Source organism: Theobroma cacao, chromosome 5 (genome assembly GCF_000208745.1).
Source record: "Theobroma cacao cultivar B97-61/B2 chromosome 5, Criollo_cocoa_genome_V2, whole genome shotgun sequence".
Lineage (NCBI taxonomy): Eukaryota > Viridiplantae > Streptophyta > Magnoliopsida > Malvales > Malvaceae > Theobroma > Theobroma cacao.
In genome coordinates this window covers 37550974-37570877 of record NC_030854.1, presented here as the reverse complement: position 1 = coordinate 37570877, position 19904 = coordinate 37550974, and the positions used below count along the sequence as shown (strand labels likewise).

The window sequence follows — 19904 nt, the reverse complement described above, 5'->3', positions numbered from 1 at the left end:
CTTAGAGAACACAATTTCCCATTGGATGTGATATTGAATACGATGACACACTAATGATGTGGTATTTCAAGAATGATGTAATAGCAGTGTCAATATGACATGACCAAGTACTAAAATGGATTTTACAAATGTGGACATTGAATTATCCAACGTGAACTAATGGTTTTAAACACAATTGCATAAGAAACAAATAAAAAATACAAATAGGTTTCTAGGATTAAGAAAAATAGTGTTGTGAGAATAAAAAAAATTGAATTTCTGTATTCCATAATTTAAAACATTAAATAGAATGATGTGAAATAAATAAAAAACATATCATGTCATCAGTAACAGATCATCATATTTCATGCCACATCAATAAAAAAAATACCATATCAACATAAATAACAGAAAAATTTTAATAATGTTAACAATTGGACTAACATCCGTTGTAATTCTTCCCAAACAAAAGCTCCTCAGATTGGAACATGACTCAAGAGTTAAAACCTTAAGCCTGGGTAACACCATTAAATTCATTGCCGCTTCCTCTGTTTCTTCATTTGTGATAATATGCTCCATCATATGGCAATTTTTTACTTTTATCTCTTTCAATTGCTGAAGCTCCAAAGCCATGAAAACAGTAAAAATGGAGTTGAAGCTCTTACATTTGTAAATTTCCAAATATTTAAGATTTATGAAATCTAAAACTCCTTCAAGATTATCCTTCCCTATTTCTATTGACTTAGAAAATTTGGAAAGTACTACATACACAACTCCTTAGTATCCAACCTACAAAATCCATCAAAGAAAGAAAGATTAAGTTCAAAAGTACCCACAAACAAAAAGGAAATAAAAATAGAAAATCTAAAGTTAAATTAAGCAAACAAAAGCATCCAGCAACAAAAAAGAGCCTTACAAAGACAACTAATTCGTTAGATAAATAATTTCTTACATAGGTACCTTTTCGACGTACAATCGTTGGACAATACTGTTAAGGTCACCATCCCAATGTCCCTTATCATCTTCAGCTGTTTCTTGTACTCTTTGCAGCATTGGCGCATTTAAAACTCTCTTACAGAAAATCTCCATTTCAGGACATTTGCTCACAATTACTTCTGCTAAAGACGGAAGCCCAAATGTGTGGTTGCCTGAACAAAAACTTTTAATTTGTGGTAAACCACAAAGTTCCAAACTTTTCAAGTTGCTGAAAACAATGTCGTATGTAGCTTCATCACCCTCGTTTCCAACTATTTCTTTCATTGAAATGCACTCTCTTATCCTCAATTTTTTAAGTTGGGCTAGACTTTGGACTGCTAAAGGTGTATCTAAGCATATCATTGCTTTGCAGCTCCACGCATCCAATGTCAAGAGAATTTGAAACGATGCTGAGGATGATCCTAAACTAATCAGTTTGTCACAACTCCCGACTTTAAGAGTTTCCACTTTAGGGAGAATGCGTTCTACTTGCACGTCTTGCCTCCATAATTGTTTGAGATTATGAAGACCAACCAATTTTAAGCTTCTGATCATCGGCAGTGTCCCAGCATATATCTCCGTACCACTATCTCTTTCATTGCAGGATAGCGCTTTGAATTCATAAGAAATCACCACAAGCTTTTCTAGATTGTCAAATCTTTCAAGGAAAGCAATTGGGGAAACAGCAGATTTACTAGGGTTAAAAGCAATTGGTACTTCTTTTTAGTTACAATCATTTCCAGTTTTCACAATTAAAAGTAGGGGTTGAACTCAAACAAGGCATATGTACTCCATTTTTAATTACACATTTAGTCAATTAATTTTTCATAAGTTTTTATTTTGGTCATTTAATTTTAAACAATCACAATTTGGTTATCAAACTTTGTGAAAGTTCATGTTTATCACTAAGTTGTTAGAAGCCAATGGTTGACCCTTTTTTCTCTAAAAAAGCTAATGATTGACCTTTTTTTTTCTAATTATTAAGAGGTCAAAAAAAGAATTTTTACAAATATTGGTGACCAAATCATTATTTTTTAATATTGAATGACTAAAAATAGAAGTTTTCGAAAAGTTAAGTGACTAAATGTCAATATGTAATAGTGAGAAATCAAAACATGCAAGTGATTTTTTTTAAAGTATTACATACCACTTAATTTATATAACTTCAACTAGCTAGTCATTGATATATGCAATTTCCTATAAAAATTAAAATAAAAGATTGATTTTGTAGTATTTAATGATTTTCTGTAAGATCACATTTGATGAAAATGATTATATATCTGATATGACGTTTAATTTCTTGGAAGATGCCTCTCGCAATCTCCGAAGAAACGTTAGCAGCAGCGCCAGTACCAACATCTTCCATTTTTTTTTTAATTCCACAGACAAGTAAAGCAAATGGCAAAAAAAAAAAAAAAACAAGAGAAAACAGGGGATCGAGCAGACCAAAAAATGAAAAATAGCAAAAACTAGTGTATCAAAAACTATGTGAACAAGGAAAATGATCAGAATAGTGAGAAACTGGAAATGGTGGCTTGCTCCAATAACTGTAGCTATGAAGAAAGAGGCAACTAAGAATCAAAGTGAAAGTTTCTGGTTTATTGGGTGGAAAGTAGAGGACTGTGAGAAGCCGACATTTTGAGGTGGGGGAAAAAGAGATGAGAAAAAAACAACGGAACAAGCCAAAAACAAAGGAAAAGGAAAAGATGATTGAAGATCAAAGCAAGAAAATAAAAGGGTTTTGAGAAATGGAAGAGCAAAGGACGCTAAAGTAAGATAATAGGGATGAGTTGAGCAGAAACGTTGTGTCTGTCTGGGTTTTATAAACCTAGGAAGCTTCGCATGGTCATTCACGTATAAAGGAAGACTTATCTTTATTTCTTTTATGTATAATAAGCACAAGGCATAAGATTTTATTAAACAAATTTGGTGCAACTGCAATAACGAAAAGAATATGATGTCTCAACAACTCTTGATTTAATATTTTTATAAAAGATTTTAAAATACTCCTGTGAATTAACATTTTTAAGAAGATAAATTTACTATTGTAATTAAAGAGAAAAACGTAATTAGCAATGCATTTTTTGTATGTTTTCCATTAAATTAAGCAAGAGGAAAAGATTGGAAGCTTCAATATAAAAGTTTGGTCCCATTTGCTCTCTTGTTTTTTTATTGATAATAGAAATGGGTGTTAGTTTTGGATTAAAGTCCAACATCTTTTGTTTCTAATTTTTTCATCTTTTTTTATTTTATTTTTTAGAATAAGCAGAATAAATAAAGGATTGGTTCCTCAGATTGAATTAAGCAAGCTGAATAACTTGTCAATCTCAATTATAAAGAAAGACTTGCCTTTGTCACATATTGTCACATTCTCTTATAGGAATCTTGGAATGAACGATCTTTTAATTTTCCTTGCTTTCAGAAAGAAAACAAACAGAATGATGATGTTTTGGTATGGAGAAAAAGAAAAAGATGCAATGGGTGGCAAAGAAGACAAGGCAAAAGAAATCATCCAAAGACAGGAAACTGAAATAAATAACAGTAACTTAAATGTTACAATGTAGAATCAAACTTTGATTATTTGCACAAGTAAAGTATCTGATTTTGGACATTAAGAATATGTGACCTTTTCTTTGTCTTGCCTTTAGAATCCCGCTATAGTACACTGCTTCAAGCCTTCAATTTTTATATAATCTGGTAAGTAATCAAACCCTCATATTTTATTTGTATAATCTTAAACAATTTTATTAATGTTCTTTTACATTAAAAAAATGAAAGATTCAAAGAGTTTTTCAAAAAATTGAAGCTCTAAAATCACTCCAGAAAGCTCAGGATAAAACATAAAGAATCTTCAAAGGTTTAAGGTTTGAAGATTGTTTTTATTTATTTCATTTGAAATTTATTTAATTTTTAAACATAATATCTTTTATGATTAAGGAAATCAAGAAGAAAAGAATTTCTCATATTTGGGGAGTGGGATTATCAACTTGATATCATTGGTTATTTGTCATCCACTCCATAACTATAAGGGTCATGTCCTAAAATGGACATTATTTTATTTCTTATTAAAAATAAGAGTGACAAATATTTGTCTGCTTGGCATTTTATCATGGATGGATGGATTGTTTCTGATATAATTGAAGAATTTAGCCTTTTCTCACTTTTGCTTACAGGAATCGCGAAATAAATATCTCTTTTTCTCTGTTTTGCTAGCATTTGGTCTATTTTTGTTATATTTTTTTGTATTTTTTTTTAAGTTTTATTTGCTTTCAGTTCTTGAGTTGGGATGTTAAACAGCAAGGCCTTGGGCTTGGGGTCCAATATGCAGAAAGTTCAAACTAAAATCAAATGTCAGATTATCAGCAAAAGGATGGTGTAAGAAGGGTGAGAGATCAAACCATGTCCGTATGGAAAATTTGCAATCCTTTGGGAGTTTTTGAAACAGAGGAGTCTTGGCTGATGGACCTTACAAACAAAAGATTACATTTTGGTATTTTAAGTTACACATGGAAAATGCAACTTCAGACATAGCACATTCAAAGAAACTAGAAAGTGAAATAACCATTTATGTTATCATATAGGATAATTTAATTTTAGGGATCTTCGATTTTGGGCTTTGAACTCTTTTGTGTTATCTTTTTGAGCAAAGCAGTTGTGTATCAACCTAATTATATTGAATTTACATGGTTCTTTTTTTCTCTTCTTTCTCTCATTGTTTTGAGGGTTTAATATGCTTTGGTTTGTTCGCAAGTTTGTGTGGTACAAAAATTGTATCAAAAACCAAGGTTTTTGTGTAAAATTCCTCCAGTAGTTGAGCAAGAATGGACCAAGATTAGATTTTGCAGACTGCACAATCTTCTTGTATTGCTCATGGGATCCTGTTAAAAACAGAACTAGCGAAGAGTTCAAGTTGAACTAAATGGTTCTAATTATAGCCAACTTACATGCGATTTGTACATGAGGTACAGAAGACAGCACATTACTTGATTCAAATGCTAGATACATCATTGGCAATAAATTGAGGAAATTGTTACTTGTGGAAACCGCTCCACAATTGCTCAGGCCACTCTCACTAAGGACAGCAGTTTGAGGGATGCAGCTTGGGGACCAGATAGATTTCCTTCCCAAAAACAGCATCTTCATATGATTACTAAAACCATTGCAAGCGGTGTGCTTGTGTGTCTTAGGATAGTAGAATGCACTTTGTTTGACTGAACCTATGAGGCTCTGACCTGGAACAAAGCTTGAGTTGTATGGAATGCCAAGGTTAGCATGCCTGTTATTCCTCTCTTCCCACGTTTCTTCCCTCACCTTCAGTCATCTTTCGGAAGTCAAAATACTGCAAATAAACCAAATTCCGAGCACTTTATACCATTAAGACTTGGAGACCATATCATTCTTTAATAATTTTTCTTTTCCTTATTCATCACCTATGTATGATATTAAAAGAAACAGCATTACAAAAGAACAGATGAACAAATTATTCCTGTTAGACTATCAAATTATAGTTAATAGTTTTTGTTAGTACCAGCTGAAGTTGCTGCATCTCTTGTGATCCTACATGTCATATCTATTATCTGATTGCTATTGTGTTTTTTGGATGAGCTTTCGGTCAATTCTTCTGGTAGCCCTCAAACCAAGGAACTTAATGGTGCTGATGCGGCGTGCATCTAGCCATCAAGGCCAAGGGAGGGCTAGGCCTCAAACAATGACCGTGGCAGAACGCAGCAGTTGCAAAGTAGCGGGAGCTATGCAAAGCTTATACGGAACTGGAGAAAAAGAGAGTTTCTTACCTTGTTCGAAATGCTAGGTGCGAACACTGGCCTGCGATGTGCAGATATACGTAACTTATAAGTTGTCTTAGCAAGTTATAGTATTACCATCATAGCATAAAACTGACAATATATAGGGCATCAAAGCTATTTCTTTTTCTCGATCTGTATGGCAGTATAGACTAATGAAGCAAAGTAATGACAATAATATTCTTACTCACTTGAAGAGACTCGTCTACACTTCCAGCTGCAAAATCTATCATCGTGCAACTCCTCTATGCTTGGTTTTCTATAACCTTGGAAGAACCCCCAGCAAATATCCAATTAGAAAATGACCAGCTTCATGCTACACATTCGTACATTTCAACTATGCATTAGCCATCAACATTTTCCAAATTACTAATTACAATTTCACATTTTCAATGTCACAAATTCTACAAAATAATTTGATTGATAATAAAAAATAACTGATAATTTTTTAATTTAATAAGGGTATATAGATCAATCACTTTCAAACAAACTAGTTCCCTGTCATTTCTTCTACAAATTAATAAATAAACAAATTCTTGTCTTGCTTTCGATTGACAATCCAAAAATGAAAAAAAAAAAATAAAACAAGTGGGCCATGGCAAAGAAAATAAAGATTATGGAAGTAGAAGATCCACTTACCATCTCACTTCAATGGTAGGAACATGTAGTCTCACAAGTAGAAAAACAATATTTTCTTCTTCCAACTTGAGCAATTAAAGGCTAAATTCAATTGTCCGTAGAAATTTCGACATTCTGTAATCATAAATTTTTGAAATTAGTTACGCATTGAAAGGCACCAAAAATCCATTTTTGTAGTGAATTTCCAATTATAAAAGGGAAAATAGATAGAAGCTCTACATTATATAATAGTATGGTTTGGATCCCACCTCATTCCCAACAACCTTTTAATAAGTATCGAGTGATGAGGAAAAGCAAACGCATGCAGCTGAAAAAATGAAAATAAGAAACCAAAGCAATATAAGAAAATCTTTTAAATTGATGCTTACCCTTTCCTCAATTAGTTGTTTTATAGTAGTTTTAAGGTCGCCTTCCCACCTCCCTTTTTCTTCTTCATCATCTTTTGTCCATACCACTTTTTGCAGCTGTGGTGTGCTTACATCTCCTTGGCAAAAAACTTCATCTTTGGGCATTCTCTCACAATCATTTTCTTTAGGGTAGGGAATTCAAAGATTTGATCCTCTAAGCAGAAGCTAGCTAGTGTTGGTAGACAGCTTAGTTTCAAATGCTTTAGTCGAGTAAAAACAATACATCTCTTCCCTTCATCACACTCTGTTCTAAGCTGTCCGTGCCATATCTTTTTCATAATGCCATTGCACTCCAATGTTAATTCTTCCAGATTACGGAATGTAACCTGGAAATTAACAAATGTGTTAGACTAAAGTTAAAGATTTTGAACTAATCGATGATGTAAAAACATTCTCACCACCCCAATATAGGAAGTCAAAGTTACGTTAGGTGAACCATCGAGAAGATCTCAATGTTCCATTTTTTCTAACAAACTGAGCTCTTGAAGCTAATAGTGAGACTTTGTGTTTATTATGGTGGGAATGCAACATGAGAATGGAGGAGACACAATTCAAATGTTAGATTGCCTGAGTTTTGTGAATATCATTGTATAGAAAAATTCTTCAGCTTTTTTGATAAATTGCCTCCTACCAACATTATTTCATGTACATGAAATTGCCCCGTCAAATTTATCTGTTTCGAAACACCCCTTAAAACCAAATCTAAGAGTGCCATATGATGCATATATCTGAGTTAAGCAAGATGAGAACACCATAATTGAGTGAATATAGTTATTTTAACATAAATCTTATGTGCAAGCTACAATATTGGAGCAATACTAAGACATGCTTGTGAGAATTCTAAGAAAAAAGGCAAATTCATTTGGATTTGATTGAGTTTTGAGTCAACAGACCATATAAATTTGACATTGAACATTAAGGGCAAGCTAAATGTTTAAAAGTTTAACATAGTTTTTGGTTTTGATACCCCATTGACCCAAAAGAGAGGTTGCCAATTTGTTGATTCTCCAAAACCCAGAATATTTTCTAAAGCAAATATCTCCACTTTGTCACATCCATATATCTGCATTTTCTTTAATGATGGCCACTCCGTTGTATCTATCCTAGAGTAGAAACTCCTCAATCTGGGCAACATTCGAAGTTCTAGATATGTTTGTTTAGGAAATACAATATTAGTGGTTGTTTCTTCCACAATGGATTGAGTGGCTGTCACTGCATGTAATTCGCTGGCATTGAGCACTTCAGGTTCAAATATTTCTTCTAATGAATAACAATGTGTTACATGGAACTCGTCTAGATTCTGGAGTCTGGCCTTCATACTAAGTGGAAAAATATTCAACAGTCTATTGCATCTTAACACCTTGAGATGATTTAGTTTGCAAAATGAATCACCAACGAGCTGATCAGGCCATATCTTTCTGCAATTTGCCATACTTATGATTTGCAACTCCTCTAATTGAGGGAAAGCCACCTGCTAAATTTATTGATTGTGTCAATAATTGCATATACAAATGATAATTTAGCAGATCATAGATCTTCATGTTCAACAACTAAATATCGAAGAAAAAAATGTAAAAGGGAAATGGGAATCAAACATTTAAAACTTGAGAATACATAACGAAAAAGAAGAATGATAAAAAAAAGGCAGATGGAGTAATCACCTTTTCACTAAAGAGAGGAGCCAAATCAATATCCAAGTTGTTTCCTTCCACAGTTTGACAGATATGAGTATAGTTTGTCAATGTAGAATTAGAGATGAAGGTCTTCAAAGCAGGACAGTTTTCTATTACAAGAGTTCCTAACAAGGGGAATTCAAAATAACTTCCACGGCAGAATCTCATGAGTTTGGGAAGGTCATGCAATTCCAAAATATCAAGTTTAAGGAATAGTTGGCTCATCACGCCTTCTTCTGCTAATCCTTCTATAAAGATAATTTCTTCTATGTTTCTACAGCCTTTTACAATCAATAACCTTAAATTTTGAACATAAGAAGGCATTTCAAGAAGCTGGTCATCCCATATCATCTGAACGTCAATTGAGGATAGTTTCACAATCTCCAAATTTGGACACACAACCTACATACACAATCCTCATTGCATCAAAAACTGTTCACAGTCTAATTAAAGAAAGAAAAGATAAGTGAAAGATGGTTCTAGAGCATAGGTATGTAAATAATAAGTTATGAGGATAATCAATTATGTAATGAAAATGAATCCCTAAAACCACACTGATAATTAATCTCTCTGCCTTTGGTTTTTGATGAACAATGAAAAGCATATCTTTTGTGCTTGTTTATCTGTGGTTTAAGAAACCTAAAAATTAGGCTAAGATTTTTACTTTGTTATTATCCTTGGCCTATTCTGTAGTTTAAGTAAGACGCATTTTCCATTCAAGAAGAAAAGACAAAATGGACTTGTATTCTTATACGTCTATTCAATCTAATTTTATGAGCTTACTAAATAGAGAAGCTCTACAATTGTCAGGTTAATAGGAGATTGGAAAACTATCTCTAGTGCTAATAAGATGAGAAAATAAGCTGTTGGATAGATGGCCATTAGTTATTTGATGCTTGCTTAAGTTTAGGTAGCTAGGATCTCCTGACTAAAAGCCTAAGACCATTAAGATTGAACAAAAGAGGAATGCATGTGGAGAGAAAAAAAACCATATTTGAGTGGTGCAAAATAAATAATTTGAAAAGAAAAACACCATGATGATTAATTTCTCACAATAAAATCCTTTTAAAATGTAAGAAGAAAAAAACAAAAAGCAAAGGTTATCTTCACAAACAAAATATACTAACCGTGTTATTGAAAAATGCAGTATGGGCAGTTCCCTTGGCAAGCCTTGTTGTATTTCCTCCATTAATATCATCAATCATTTCTATTCTTTGCTCTCTTGAAAATGTAGATGCAAATGCAAACATCTGACGACAATTGGATGCAACAACTTTTTCCAAGGATGGACATTCCAATATTTTACTTCCTTGATAGAAACTTGGCAAGTCCTCACAAGATTCAAGAGTTATGGAGCTTAGCAGAGGGAACACGATCTTATTTGACACTTCTTCATTTGGTCCGTTATCTGTGATGGTATGTTCCATCACAATGCAATTTTTTACTTTTATCTCACAGAGTTGTGCTAGCTCCAAAGCCATGGAAAGTGTAAATAGGCACCTCAAGCTGCTACAATCATAAACTTCTATAAGTGTAAGACTTTTGAAGCCTATAGTTCCTTGAGGATCACTTCTCCATATCTCCATCAACTTAGAAGACTCAGAGAGTATAATATGCTCTAAACCATGATATCCAACCTATGAAATCCAATGAATTGTGCCAGTTATAATACAAGAACAATTGAAATGGTAAAAAACTAAAGTACTATTTTCATTTAACAGCAAAAAAAATATATATAAATAATAGCTTCAAACTAAATTGTAACTATCCCCCAAGGTGGGAACCTGAGTACTTGATTTTCTAATTCCTGTAAAAGTCCTAACATAATCCATTCAATTCCCAATTAATTACTCCAAAGAAAAATATTTTGCACTTTACTTGGAACAATCGACCATAACTTGCAACCATAAAAACATGATTTACTTTATACAAGTTTGTACATTTGAAACCACACTGATTTTTATTTAAATAAGTTTCTTACTTAAATGACACCAAACCGTATAGGTCTATGTTTGGTTTCATCTGTTTCATTAAAATGTCTTCATAAACATCAATAGGAATTTTGTGACATTTGTAGTACATTACTCTGTCCAAAGTAATTCAGAAACCTTGGCAGTAAACACTTAAGTAAGGTTAAAAGTTATTAGGAGTGTGCATGGTTTTAAAAAGATTATTGAGCCAAAGAAACGATAAATTAAATAATAATAGGGAAATCTTTTCAATTGATGCATACCTTTTTTTCAAACATCCGTGTTATAGTAGTTTTAAGATCTCCTTCCCACCACCCTTTTTCTTCATCTTCATCTTTCGGCCATATCACTTCTTGCAGTTGTGGTATGCTTAAATCTCTTTGGCAGAAAATCTTCATCTTAGGGCATCCTTTCACAATCATTTTCTCAAAGATAGGGAATTCCAAGTTGTGATCCCCTAAGCAGAAGCTAGCCATATTTGGTAGACAACTTTGTTGCAAATCCTTCAGTTCTGTAAAAACAATGTCTCCTTTCACTTCCTCAGACTCACGCGCTATGATTCTCTCTATCATCTCACAATCAGTTATGGTCATTCTTGTGAGTTGCACTAGGCTCTTAGCTGTTGAGCATGCTATCAAATTGACATATCCATGACATCTTGTAACTTCCAAACTTGTTAAATTTTCAAAAGACACTGATGATGGCGCTAAAATCTTTAATTTGCCACAATCCCGCACTTGAAGAGTTCTCAATTCACAGAAAGCTGGTATGGGTTGGTATTCTTCCTTCCAAAGATGTGTTAGCTCGGGAAGTTCAGACAGCACCAATTCATTCAATGAAGTGATTGCCGATGCATGATTTTTCTCACCATCAAATCCTTCAAAATGGAATATATGACCAAAGGAAGCTTCACTAACAACAAGCTTTTCTAAATTTGGTAATGACTGAAAAAAACAATGCGGGAAAACAGCTGATTTATCAGGAAAGTGAATGAACTCAAGAACTTTGAGTTTGTAGAAAAAGTTTGCTCTAAGTTGTCCATGCCATATCTTTTTCATAATGTTATTCCACTCCAATTTTAATTCTTCCAGATTGGGAAATGTAACCTGGAAATTAACAAATGTGTTAGACTAAAGTTAAAGAAGCCAATGTTTCATTTATTCCACAAACTAGGCTCTTGAAGCTAACAGTGAGACACACTGTGTATATTATGGTGGGAATGCAACACAAGAATGATGAAGACACAGTTCAAATGTTATATTGCTTGAGTTTTCTGAATATCATTGCATAGAAAAATTCTTTCTGATAAATTGCCTAATACCGAATTTTCATGTACATGAATTTGCCTCATCTAATTTATCTTTATCAAAACACTCCTTAAAACCTAATCTAAAAGTGCCATATGATGCATCTATATGAGCTAAGCAAGATGAGAACACCGTAATTGAGTGAATATAGTTATTTTAACATAAATCTTACATGCAAGCTACAATATTGGAGCGATACTGAAGCATGCTTGTGAGAATTATAAGAAGAAAAAAAAAAGCAAACCCATTTGGATTTGATTGAGTTTTGACTCAACAAACTAAATGTTTAAAAGTTTGATATAATTTTTGGTTTTGATACCTCATTGACCCAAAACAAGGGTTGTTGATTTGTTGATTCTCCAAAACTCAGAATATTTTCTGAAGCAAATATCTCCAATTTGTCACATTCATATATCCACATTTTCTTTAATGATGGCCACAACGTTGTATGTATCCCAATCTGGGCAGCATATAAAGTTCCAAGTATGTTAGTTTGGGAAATACAAAATTAGTGGTTGTTTCTTCCACAATGGATTGAGTGGTTGCCACCGCATGTAATTCGCTGGCTTTGAGTGCTTCAGGTTCAAATATTTCTTCTAATGAATCACAACTTCTTATCTGGAAATCGTCTAGATCCTGGAGTGTTGCCCTCATACTAAGTGGGAAAATGTTCAATAGTCTATTGCATTTGAACACCCAGAGAATATTTAGTTTGAAAAATGAATCACTAACGAGCTGATCAGGCCATATCTTTCTGCAGTTTGCCTCACGTATTCTCAATTTCTCTAATTGAGGGAAAGCCACCTGCCAAATTTTATTCATTGTGTCAATAGTTGCATATACAGATGATAATATAGCAGATCTTAGATCTTCATGTTCAAAAACTGAATAACAAGGAAAAAATGTAAAAAGGTAAGGGGAATCAAACATATTAAACTTGAGAATGCATAAAAAAAGACGAGTGATAAAGAAAAGACAAATGGAGTAATCACCTTTTCACTAAAGAGAGGAGCGAAATCAATATTTGAGTTGTTTCCTTTTGCATTTTGACAAACATGAGTATGGTTTGTCACTGTAGAATCAGAGATGAAGGTCTTCAATGCAGGACAGTTGTTTATCGTAAGCTCTCTTAACAAGGGGAATTCAAAGTAACTTCCATGGCAGAATCTCACGAGTTTGGGAAGGTCTATGATTTGCAAATATCCTAGTTTAGGGAATATTTGGCTCATCATGCCTTCTTCTGCTAATCCTTCTATAAAGATAACTTCTTCTATGTTTCTACAGCCGTAGATCCCAAACAGCTGGAGTTGCACAAAAGATTGCATCATTGAGGAAGAAAATAGAAATTTTAAATTGTGACAGTCTTCAACCATCAATCTTTTTAACTTCTGACCATATGAAGACATTTCAGGAAGTTGGTCATCCCATATTCTCTGAACATCAGTTGATGATAGTCGCACAATCTCCAAATTTGGACACACAACCTACATACACAATCCTTATTGCATCAAAAACTTTTCACAATCAGATTAGCGAGAGAAAATGTAAGTCAAAGATGATTTCAGAGCATAGGTATGTAAATGATAAGCTATGATGATAATCAACGGTGTAATGAAAATGGTGTTGAAATTGAATCCCCAAAACCACACTGAGAATTTGGATTCACTTATATTGAAATAATTAATTTCTCTGCTATTTGTTTTTTGGTGAATAATGAAGAGGGTATCTTTTGTGATTGCTTGTCTGTAATTTAAGAAGTTGAAATTAGGCTAAGCCTTTTACTTTGTTATTATGCTTGGCCTATTCTGCGTTTAACTAAGATAATTTCCATTCAAAAAGGCTTTCACATGTAGGAATGTAAAGGCTTCAAATCCTCATTATGTTATCCATAGGGAGAGTTAATCCCTCCATCGATGCAAATCCATCTTTTTTAAAAAAAAAACTTGATATTTTTGCACTTGATGTTTTCTGCATATGTCTATAGAAATTATAATTAAAAGTTTAGTTTCATTCTTATAAAGGAATTTAAATTTCCCTATTATTAGCAACCCAAACGAAGTTAAACTTCGGGAAGAAAAACATTTTAAATGGGAAGAAACCATGTGCGGAGACTAACCTTATCATTGAAAAAGGATGCAACTGTCTCTGTATCTTGCTCTCCTGGAAATGTAGATGCCAACGCAAACATTTTTCGACAATAATGTACCGTTATAACTAGCAAAGATGGACATTCCATTGTAATACTTCCAAAACAAAAGCTCCTCAGGTTGGAACATGACTCAAGAGTTATAAACTGAAGACTGGGCAACACGATTGAATTCCTGAACATGTACCGTTATAACACGATTGAGTTATAAACTTCATTTTTTTATTACACATTTAGTCACTTAATTGTTCATAAATTTTTATTTTGGTCATTTAATTTTAAAGAATCAACATTTGGTAATCAAACTTTTGTGAAATTTTTTAAAAGTGGAGGACTAAAATAGAAATTTTCAAAAAGTTAAGTGCCTAAATATTTAATGTACTTTTTTTTTTTGCTTTTTCTCTTTGAACTAGTAAATTTGAAGTTATCATCTGTAATTGTAAGTGAAATCAAAATATGCAAGTGATTTCTATATATATATATTCAACTAGCTAGTCATTGACATATGCGATTTTCTATAAAAATAAAAATTTGATTTTGTAGTTTGTAATAATTTTTTGTAAGATCACATTTGATTGAAATGATGTTTGTTAGTAAAAAACTGGCAATATAACAAGGACCAATTAGATAGCATTTCACGTATACGTTAGCATCTTAATTACTGGGGCTTACACAATTTGGAGTTTACATGGGGAAGATCATGTTGGACAATCATCAAGAAGTAGATCTAGAGTTGAACCATCCTTTAGATTTGAGGGAGATGTTGCTTTTTGAGAACCTACATATGAAAATGAAATAGAAAATCCATATACTAGAATGGTTAGGGATGTTATGCGTTCCGAAGTTACTTTCAACCATGGTTCTGAAAATGAGTCGAGCTTTGTGGAAGAAGATCTCAATCCAAATGCATCTTCTTTTTACTCTTTGTTAAGCAATGTAGAGGAACCTTTGTGGGTAGGTTGCATAAAGCACACAACGCTTTCAGCTGTGTCACAACTTTTAAATGTTAAGGCGGAGTACAATTTGAGTGAATCATGTTTTGATCGACTATTGGAGATAATAAAGAATATGTTGCCATCTGATGAGAATTTACTTATCGACTTTTATAGGATGAAGAAGAAGGTAGCAAAGCTTGGTTTGGAATATATCAAAATTGATGCTTGCAAGAACAATTGCATGTTATTTTATGAGGGATTTGCTACATTTCAGCATTATCAGGTATGTGGACATCCTCGGTATAAACAGAGGAATTCAAGTGTGAGAAGACAGAAGAAAATTCCTTACAAGATTTTGCGTTACTTGTCATTTATACCGAGGCTTCAAAGGCTTTATATGTCATGTAAAACTGTTGAACATATGATGGGGTATACGCAACACCACAGTGATGATGGACTTCTTAGACACTCTGATGATGGTGAGGCTTGGCAACACTTCAACCGCACACATGAATTCTTTGCAATGGAACATCGAAATGTAAGACTCGGGTTATGTGCTGACGGTTTCAACCCTTTTGAATCGACTGCCAAGCCTTATTCTATTTGGCCAATAATGTTTTGTGTGTATAATTTACCCCCATGGATGTGTATGAGACAACAATATATATTTCTTAACATGGTTATTTCGAGTAAGAAAAGTCCAAGTCAAAATATAGATATTTTTTTCAGGCCTTTGATAGATGAGTTGACTTTATTGTGGAGAGAAGGTGTTATGACCTATGATGCATATAGGAAACAAAATTTTCATATAAGGGCAACATTATTGTGGACAATTAATGATTTTCTTGCTTATAGTATGTTGTTAGGGTGGAGTACACATGGACGATTATCATGTCCATATTGCATGGAACATTCAAAATCTTTCATATTGGAACATGGTAGGAAACCTTGTTTCTTTGATTGTCATCGGCAATTTTTGCCAGCTAATCATCCTTTTAGGAGGCAGAGAGACAAATTTATTAAAAAAAGAGTTGAACATGACTTACCATTTCCTTGATTATCAGGCAAAGAAATATTGACACGTTTGAATTCGCTTCTTCATCTCCCATTCGGAACAAAATGTGGTGAGAGAAAGAGTTCAGGATACGGTGTTTGTCATAATTGGGTGAAGAAGAGTATATTTTGGTCTCTACCTTATTAGCATACTTATTCGTCACAATTTAGATGTTAGGCATATTGAACGTAATTTTTTTGAGAATATACTCAACATAGTGATGGATGTTAAAGGAAGGACAAAGGACAACATAAAGGCACAACAAGATTTGAAGGTGTATTGCAAGCGGCCAGAATTGAAATTGGTGAAAAATAATGGAAAACTGTACAAGCTTAAGGTTGCGTACACATTAAATAAGGAGGAAATAAGAAATGTTTGTGCTTGGGTTAAACAATTGAGATTACCAGATGGTTTTGCATTGCACATTTCTCGGTGTGTTAATGAGATTGATGAAAAATTTTATGGGATGAAAAGTCATGATTGTCATGTTTTTATGCAACGATTGCTCCCAATTGTATTCTATGATATGCTGCCTCAAACAATTTGGGATGCAATTACTGAGATATCTCAATTTTTTAGGGATTTGTGCGCAACTGAAATACCTATTGATCATATGAAAATGTTGCAAGGAAAAATATGTGAAACTATATGCAAACTAGAGAAGATATTTCCTCCGGGTTTCTTTGACTCTATGGAGCATTTGCCAATTCATTTACCTTACGAGTCCAAGGTTGGTGGACTCGTTTAGTATCGATGGATGTATCCATTTGAGAGGTAAAGTAATTGTTATTTGTTTTCATATATTTATTTTGAAGAGTTTAAAGTACATCATAAGATTAATGAATATTGTGGTTGTTAGGTTTTTGCAACAGTTGAAGAAGAAAGTAAAAAATCGTGCCTCTGTTGAAGGATCTATATGTGAGGCTTATGTTATCGAGGAAGTTTCCTCATTCTGCTCATGGTATTTTGAACCTGCTGTGCGAACAAGAGTAAATAGAGTGCCACGTAATGATGATGGGGGAGAGGTGGACTCTATGGGTCGTCTTTCAATTTTCACTCACCTGGGTGAACTTTTGGTTCATGTGATAAATCTCGATTTTTAGATGATGATGAGTTTTATCCTGCTGAGTTATATGTTTTAATGAATTGTGAAGAGATGCTCCCATATATAAAGTAAGTACCATTACTTTTTTAACTTGTTAATACCCTATAATAAGATTGAAGTTAATCACGTAGTCATGGATATTATGATAGGATATTTTATGAAATTGTGAAGGGAGATGTTGTGAAAATTTCGGAAGAGGAATAGGAGAAAGTACGTGATGCGAGATTCGTTAAATGGTTTAAAAATTATGTAAGTTTCTTTAACATAGAAGTGAACTTTTAATTAATCATTTTCTTTTTTATTATGTAATTTATTATTTTATTCTCTTGTATCTCATGTTTGTAGGTTGCAAAGCATAATGAGGAAATAGACCAACGTATAATTGAAATCTTTTATGGTCCCAGACGTATGATAAGGTGTTACAGTGGATATTTTGTAAATGGTTTCAAGTTTCACACCTTAGATTACAGCCAAAATCGTAAGACAATGAATAGTGGGGTTTGCATAAAAGGGAGTTTTTACAATGATCATGAGCGTGACTTTTATGGCATTTTAGTGGATATAATTGAGTTGGAGTATTTTGGTATAGGAAATAGAGTTGTTATATTCAAGTGTCATTGGTTTGATACTGAAAAAGGAATAAAGGTAGATCGATTGCATGGTCTTGTTGATGTTAATTACAACTCAATACTGGCCAGTAATGAACCATTTTGTTTTAGCTGCCTAAGCTCACCAAGTTTATTATAGTAGTTATCCATTAAGAAGAAGAGATCGACGTGATTGGTGGGCAGTATTTAAAACAAAAGCTAAAAGTATATTTCAAATTCCTATTAGTGGTGATAGAGAAAATGAAAGTGATTTGAATGAAGGAGTATACCAAGAAGATGTGTCCAATTCAATTGCTAGTACTCAATCAGAGGAAGTTGATTTAACAGAGTTAGTGAGTGGTGATTATGAAAAGGTTAATCTATCGATTGAGGATGAAGAAAATGATATCGATAAAGATGAAGATGAAGAAGATGACATGGAAGGAGAAGATAATGAAGATGATGATGAAGATGAAGATGAATATGAAGATGAAGATGAAGATCATGTGGAGCACGATGATTGTGAAACTTATAATGATGATAGTGATAATAATGCAGAACATGAGTTTAATTATTAAGGAAGTGAATGATGACTGTAGACACGTACGATATTGGTTTAATATTTTCTTTTTACGGTATTGTTGAGCTTAAATTTTATAATATTAAAGTATTTTGACATGATGTAAAATTAGAACGTTTGAGTTAAAATCAAGGTTTAAATGTTGAAATTAGTTAATATATAATTGCTGCTTTGCTTCTAATAATTAAGAATTATGTGTCATTGCTGTGAATTGATGTTTTTTATTCTGTTATAATAATAATTGCTAATGGGATTTTAACAATACAATATTGCAGGAACGATGGTTAAAGGGAATCAATCAAAACCGAGACCTAGGTCTTTATATGCATCGGCAAGTATGGTTGTGCCTACAAGTTCCCAAGCATGTGATGATATATCCATTCCACAACAGGTGCAGCAGGAGAATAATGATGCGCCATTTGAGACATAGTCTTTGTACGATGCATTTGCAGAGCAAGTAGAAAATGAGACATCTACACATGATATTGCAAGATCCCCATCTATTGATTTAGGTGGAAATGCAAATGAGGAATCGTCAAGATCAAGAGGTAGGGGACCCAGTGTAGAACTACAGACTCTTGTAGATCCATCGGACAGACTACGTATAACTCTTATTGGGAATAGGTATGTTATCTTGTTAAACTTGTTACATTTTTCAACTCAATTTTTAATTTTTTTTAATTTTAATATATACAATTATTTGAAATATTTTACAAGCACTTTTTTCGAGAGAGGGGTCACATCTACAATAACAAGGATCATCAAAAATCACTTTCATGGTCCATGGTCGACATGGAGAAAAGTCCCTAATGATATCAAAGAGTTAATGTTTCGAAAATTTTAGGTATTATGTTTGTTATATATTTATTAAGCGTTTTCTTTTTCATTAATTTGTATAACTTTGTTAAATTATTGTATTACATTATGTTATAGGAAAAGTGTGTTTGGTCTGCAAATAAAGATGTTTTTAGTTCGACGCATATGGGAAAAAATTTGTTCCGATCGATTAAGAGACATGCTTTCAGAAGAAAGGCATAAAGCAATGACTGAAGCCAAAACTAACAACATTACAGAATGCAGAGGCATGTCAAGGGAATGGATCACAAATGAAATATGGGACACCCTGATCGATACAGTATGGGGTACAGAAGAGTGGCAAAACAAATCGCGAAAAGCAAGGCAAAATCGTTTAACGCCAAAAGAAAGAAGCATTCCAAAGCACACTGGCGGTTCAGTTCCATTTGTGGTTCATGCAAAAAGGATGGTATGAATTAATGTTACTCAGAATTAATATGTATGTTTTCCCATGAATTTCATTTAAATTGTTCAACCGTAGTTGGATTTCGATTTTGCTATACATGTTATATATATCAGGATATATATATATATATATCGATTATGATTGACTAAATATAATTGTTAATAAATTCAGGTAATTGAGCTGAAACGAGATGTTACCTTCTTGGAAGCTTTCAACCGTACTCATAAGCGCTCAGGGGGTCATGGTGATTTTATTAATAACAAGTCCAAGTCTACGAGTGTAAGTAAAAATTCATTAATTTTGACTATTTCTTCTAAGTTGATGTTCTACTTCAATATTAATCATTAATGATGGTTTTTATGTAGGAAATGTATAATTCTGTACTATCGCAGAAGTATGGTGATGAGTCATCTTCTCAGCCAGAATTCGATCCACATGCTTGGACTGAAGCAATTGGAGGGAAGGAGACTACACGCACTCATGT

The 19904-nt window shown here is 33.2% G+C and overlaps 1 protein-coding gene across 1 annotated transcript; it reads right to left on the bottom strand.

Annotated features, from left to right (window-relative positions):
- Positions 757-13077, bottom strand: LOC108662044. Its single transcript, XM_018121090.1, has 9 exons — positions 12745-13077; positions 12485-12556; positions 10709-11551; positions 9603-10112; positions 8464-8877; positions 7770-8273; positions 7026-7128; positions 940-1127; positions 757-768 (listed from the first exon to the last, which is right to left on the bottom strand). Exons 1-9 carry the CDS (start codon positions 13075-13077, stop codon positions 757-759), a joined length of 2979 nt encoding a protein of 992 aa, XP_017976579.1.

Coding starts and splice junctions, on each gene's coding strand:
- LOC108662044 (XM_018121090.1), bottom strand. CDS start 13,077: ATGCAATCTTTTGTGCAACTCCAGCTGTTTGGGATCTACGGCTGTAGA. Junction 10,113..10,708: donor CACGGATGTTTGAAAAAAAG/GTATGCATCAAT, acceptor TGGATTTCATAG/GTTGGATATCATGGTTTAGA. Junction 8,274..8,463: donor CTCCTCTCTTTAGTGAAAAG/GTGATTACTCCA, acceptor TAAATTTAGCAG/GTGGCTTTCCCTCAATTAGA.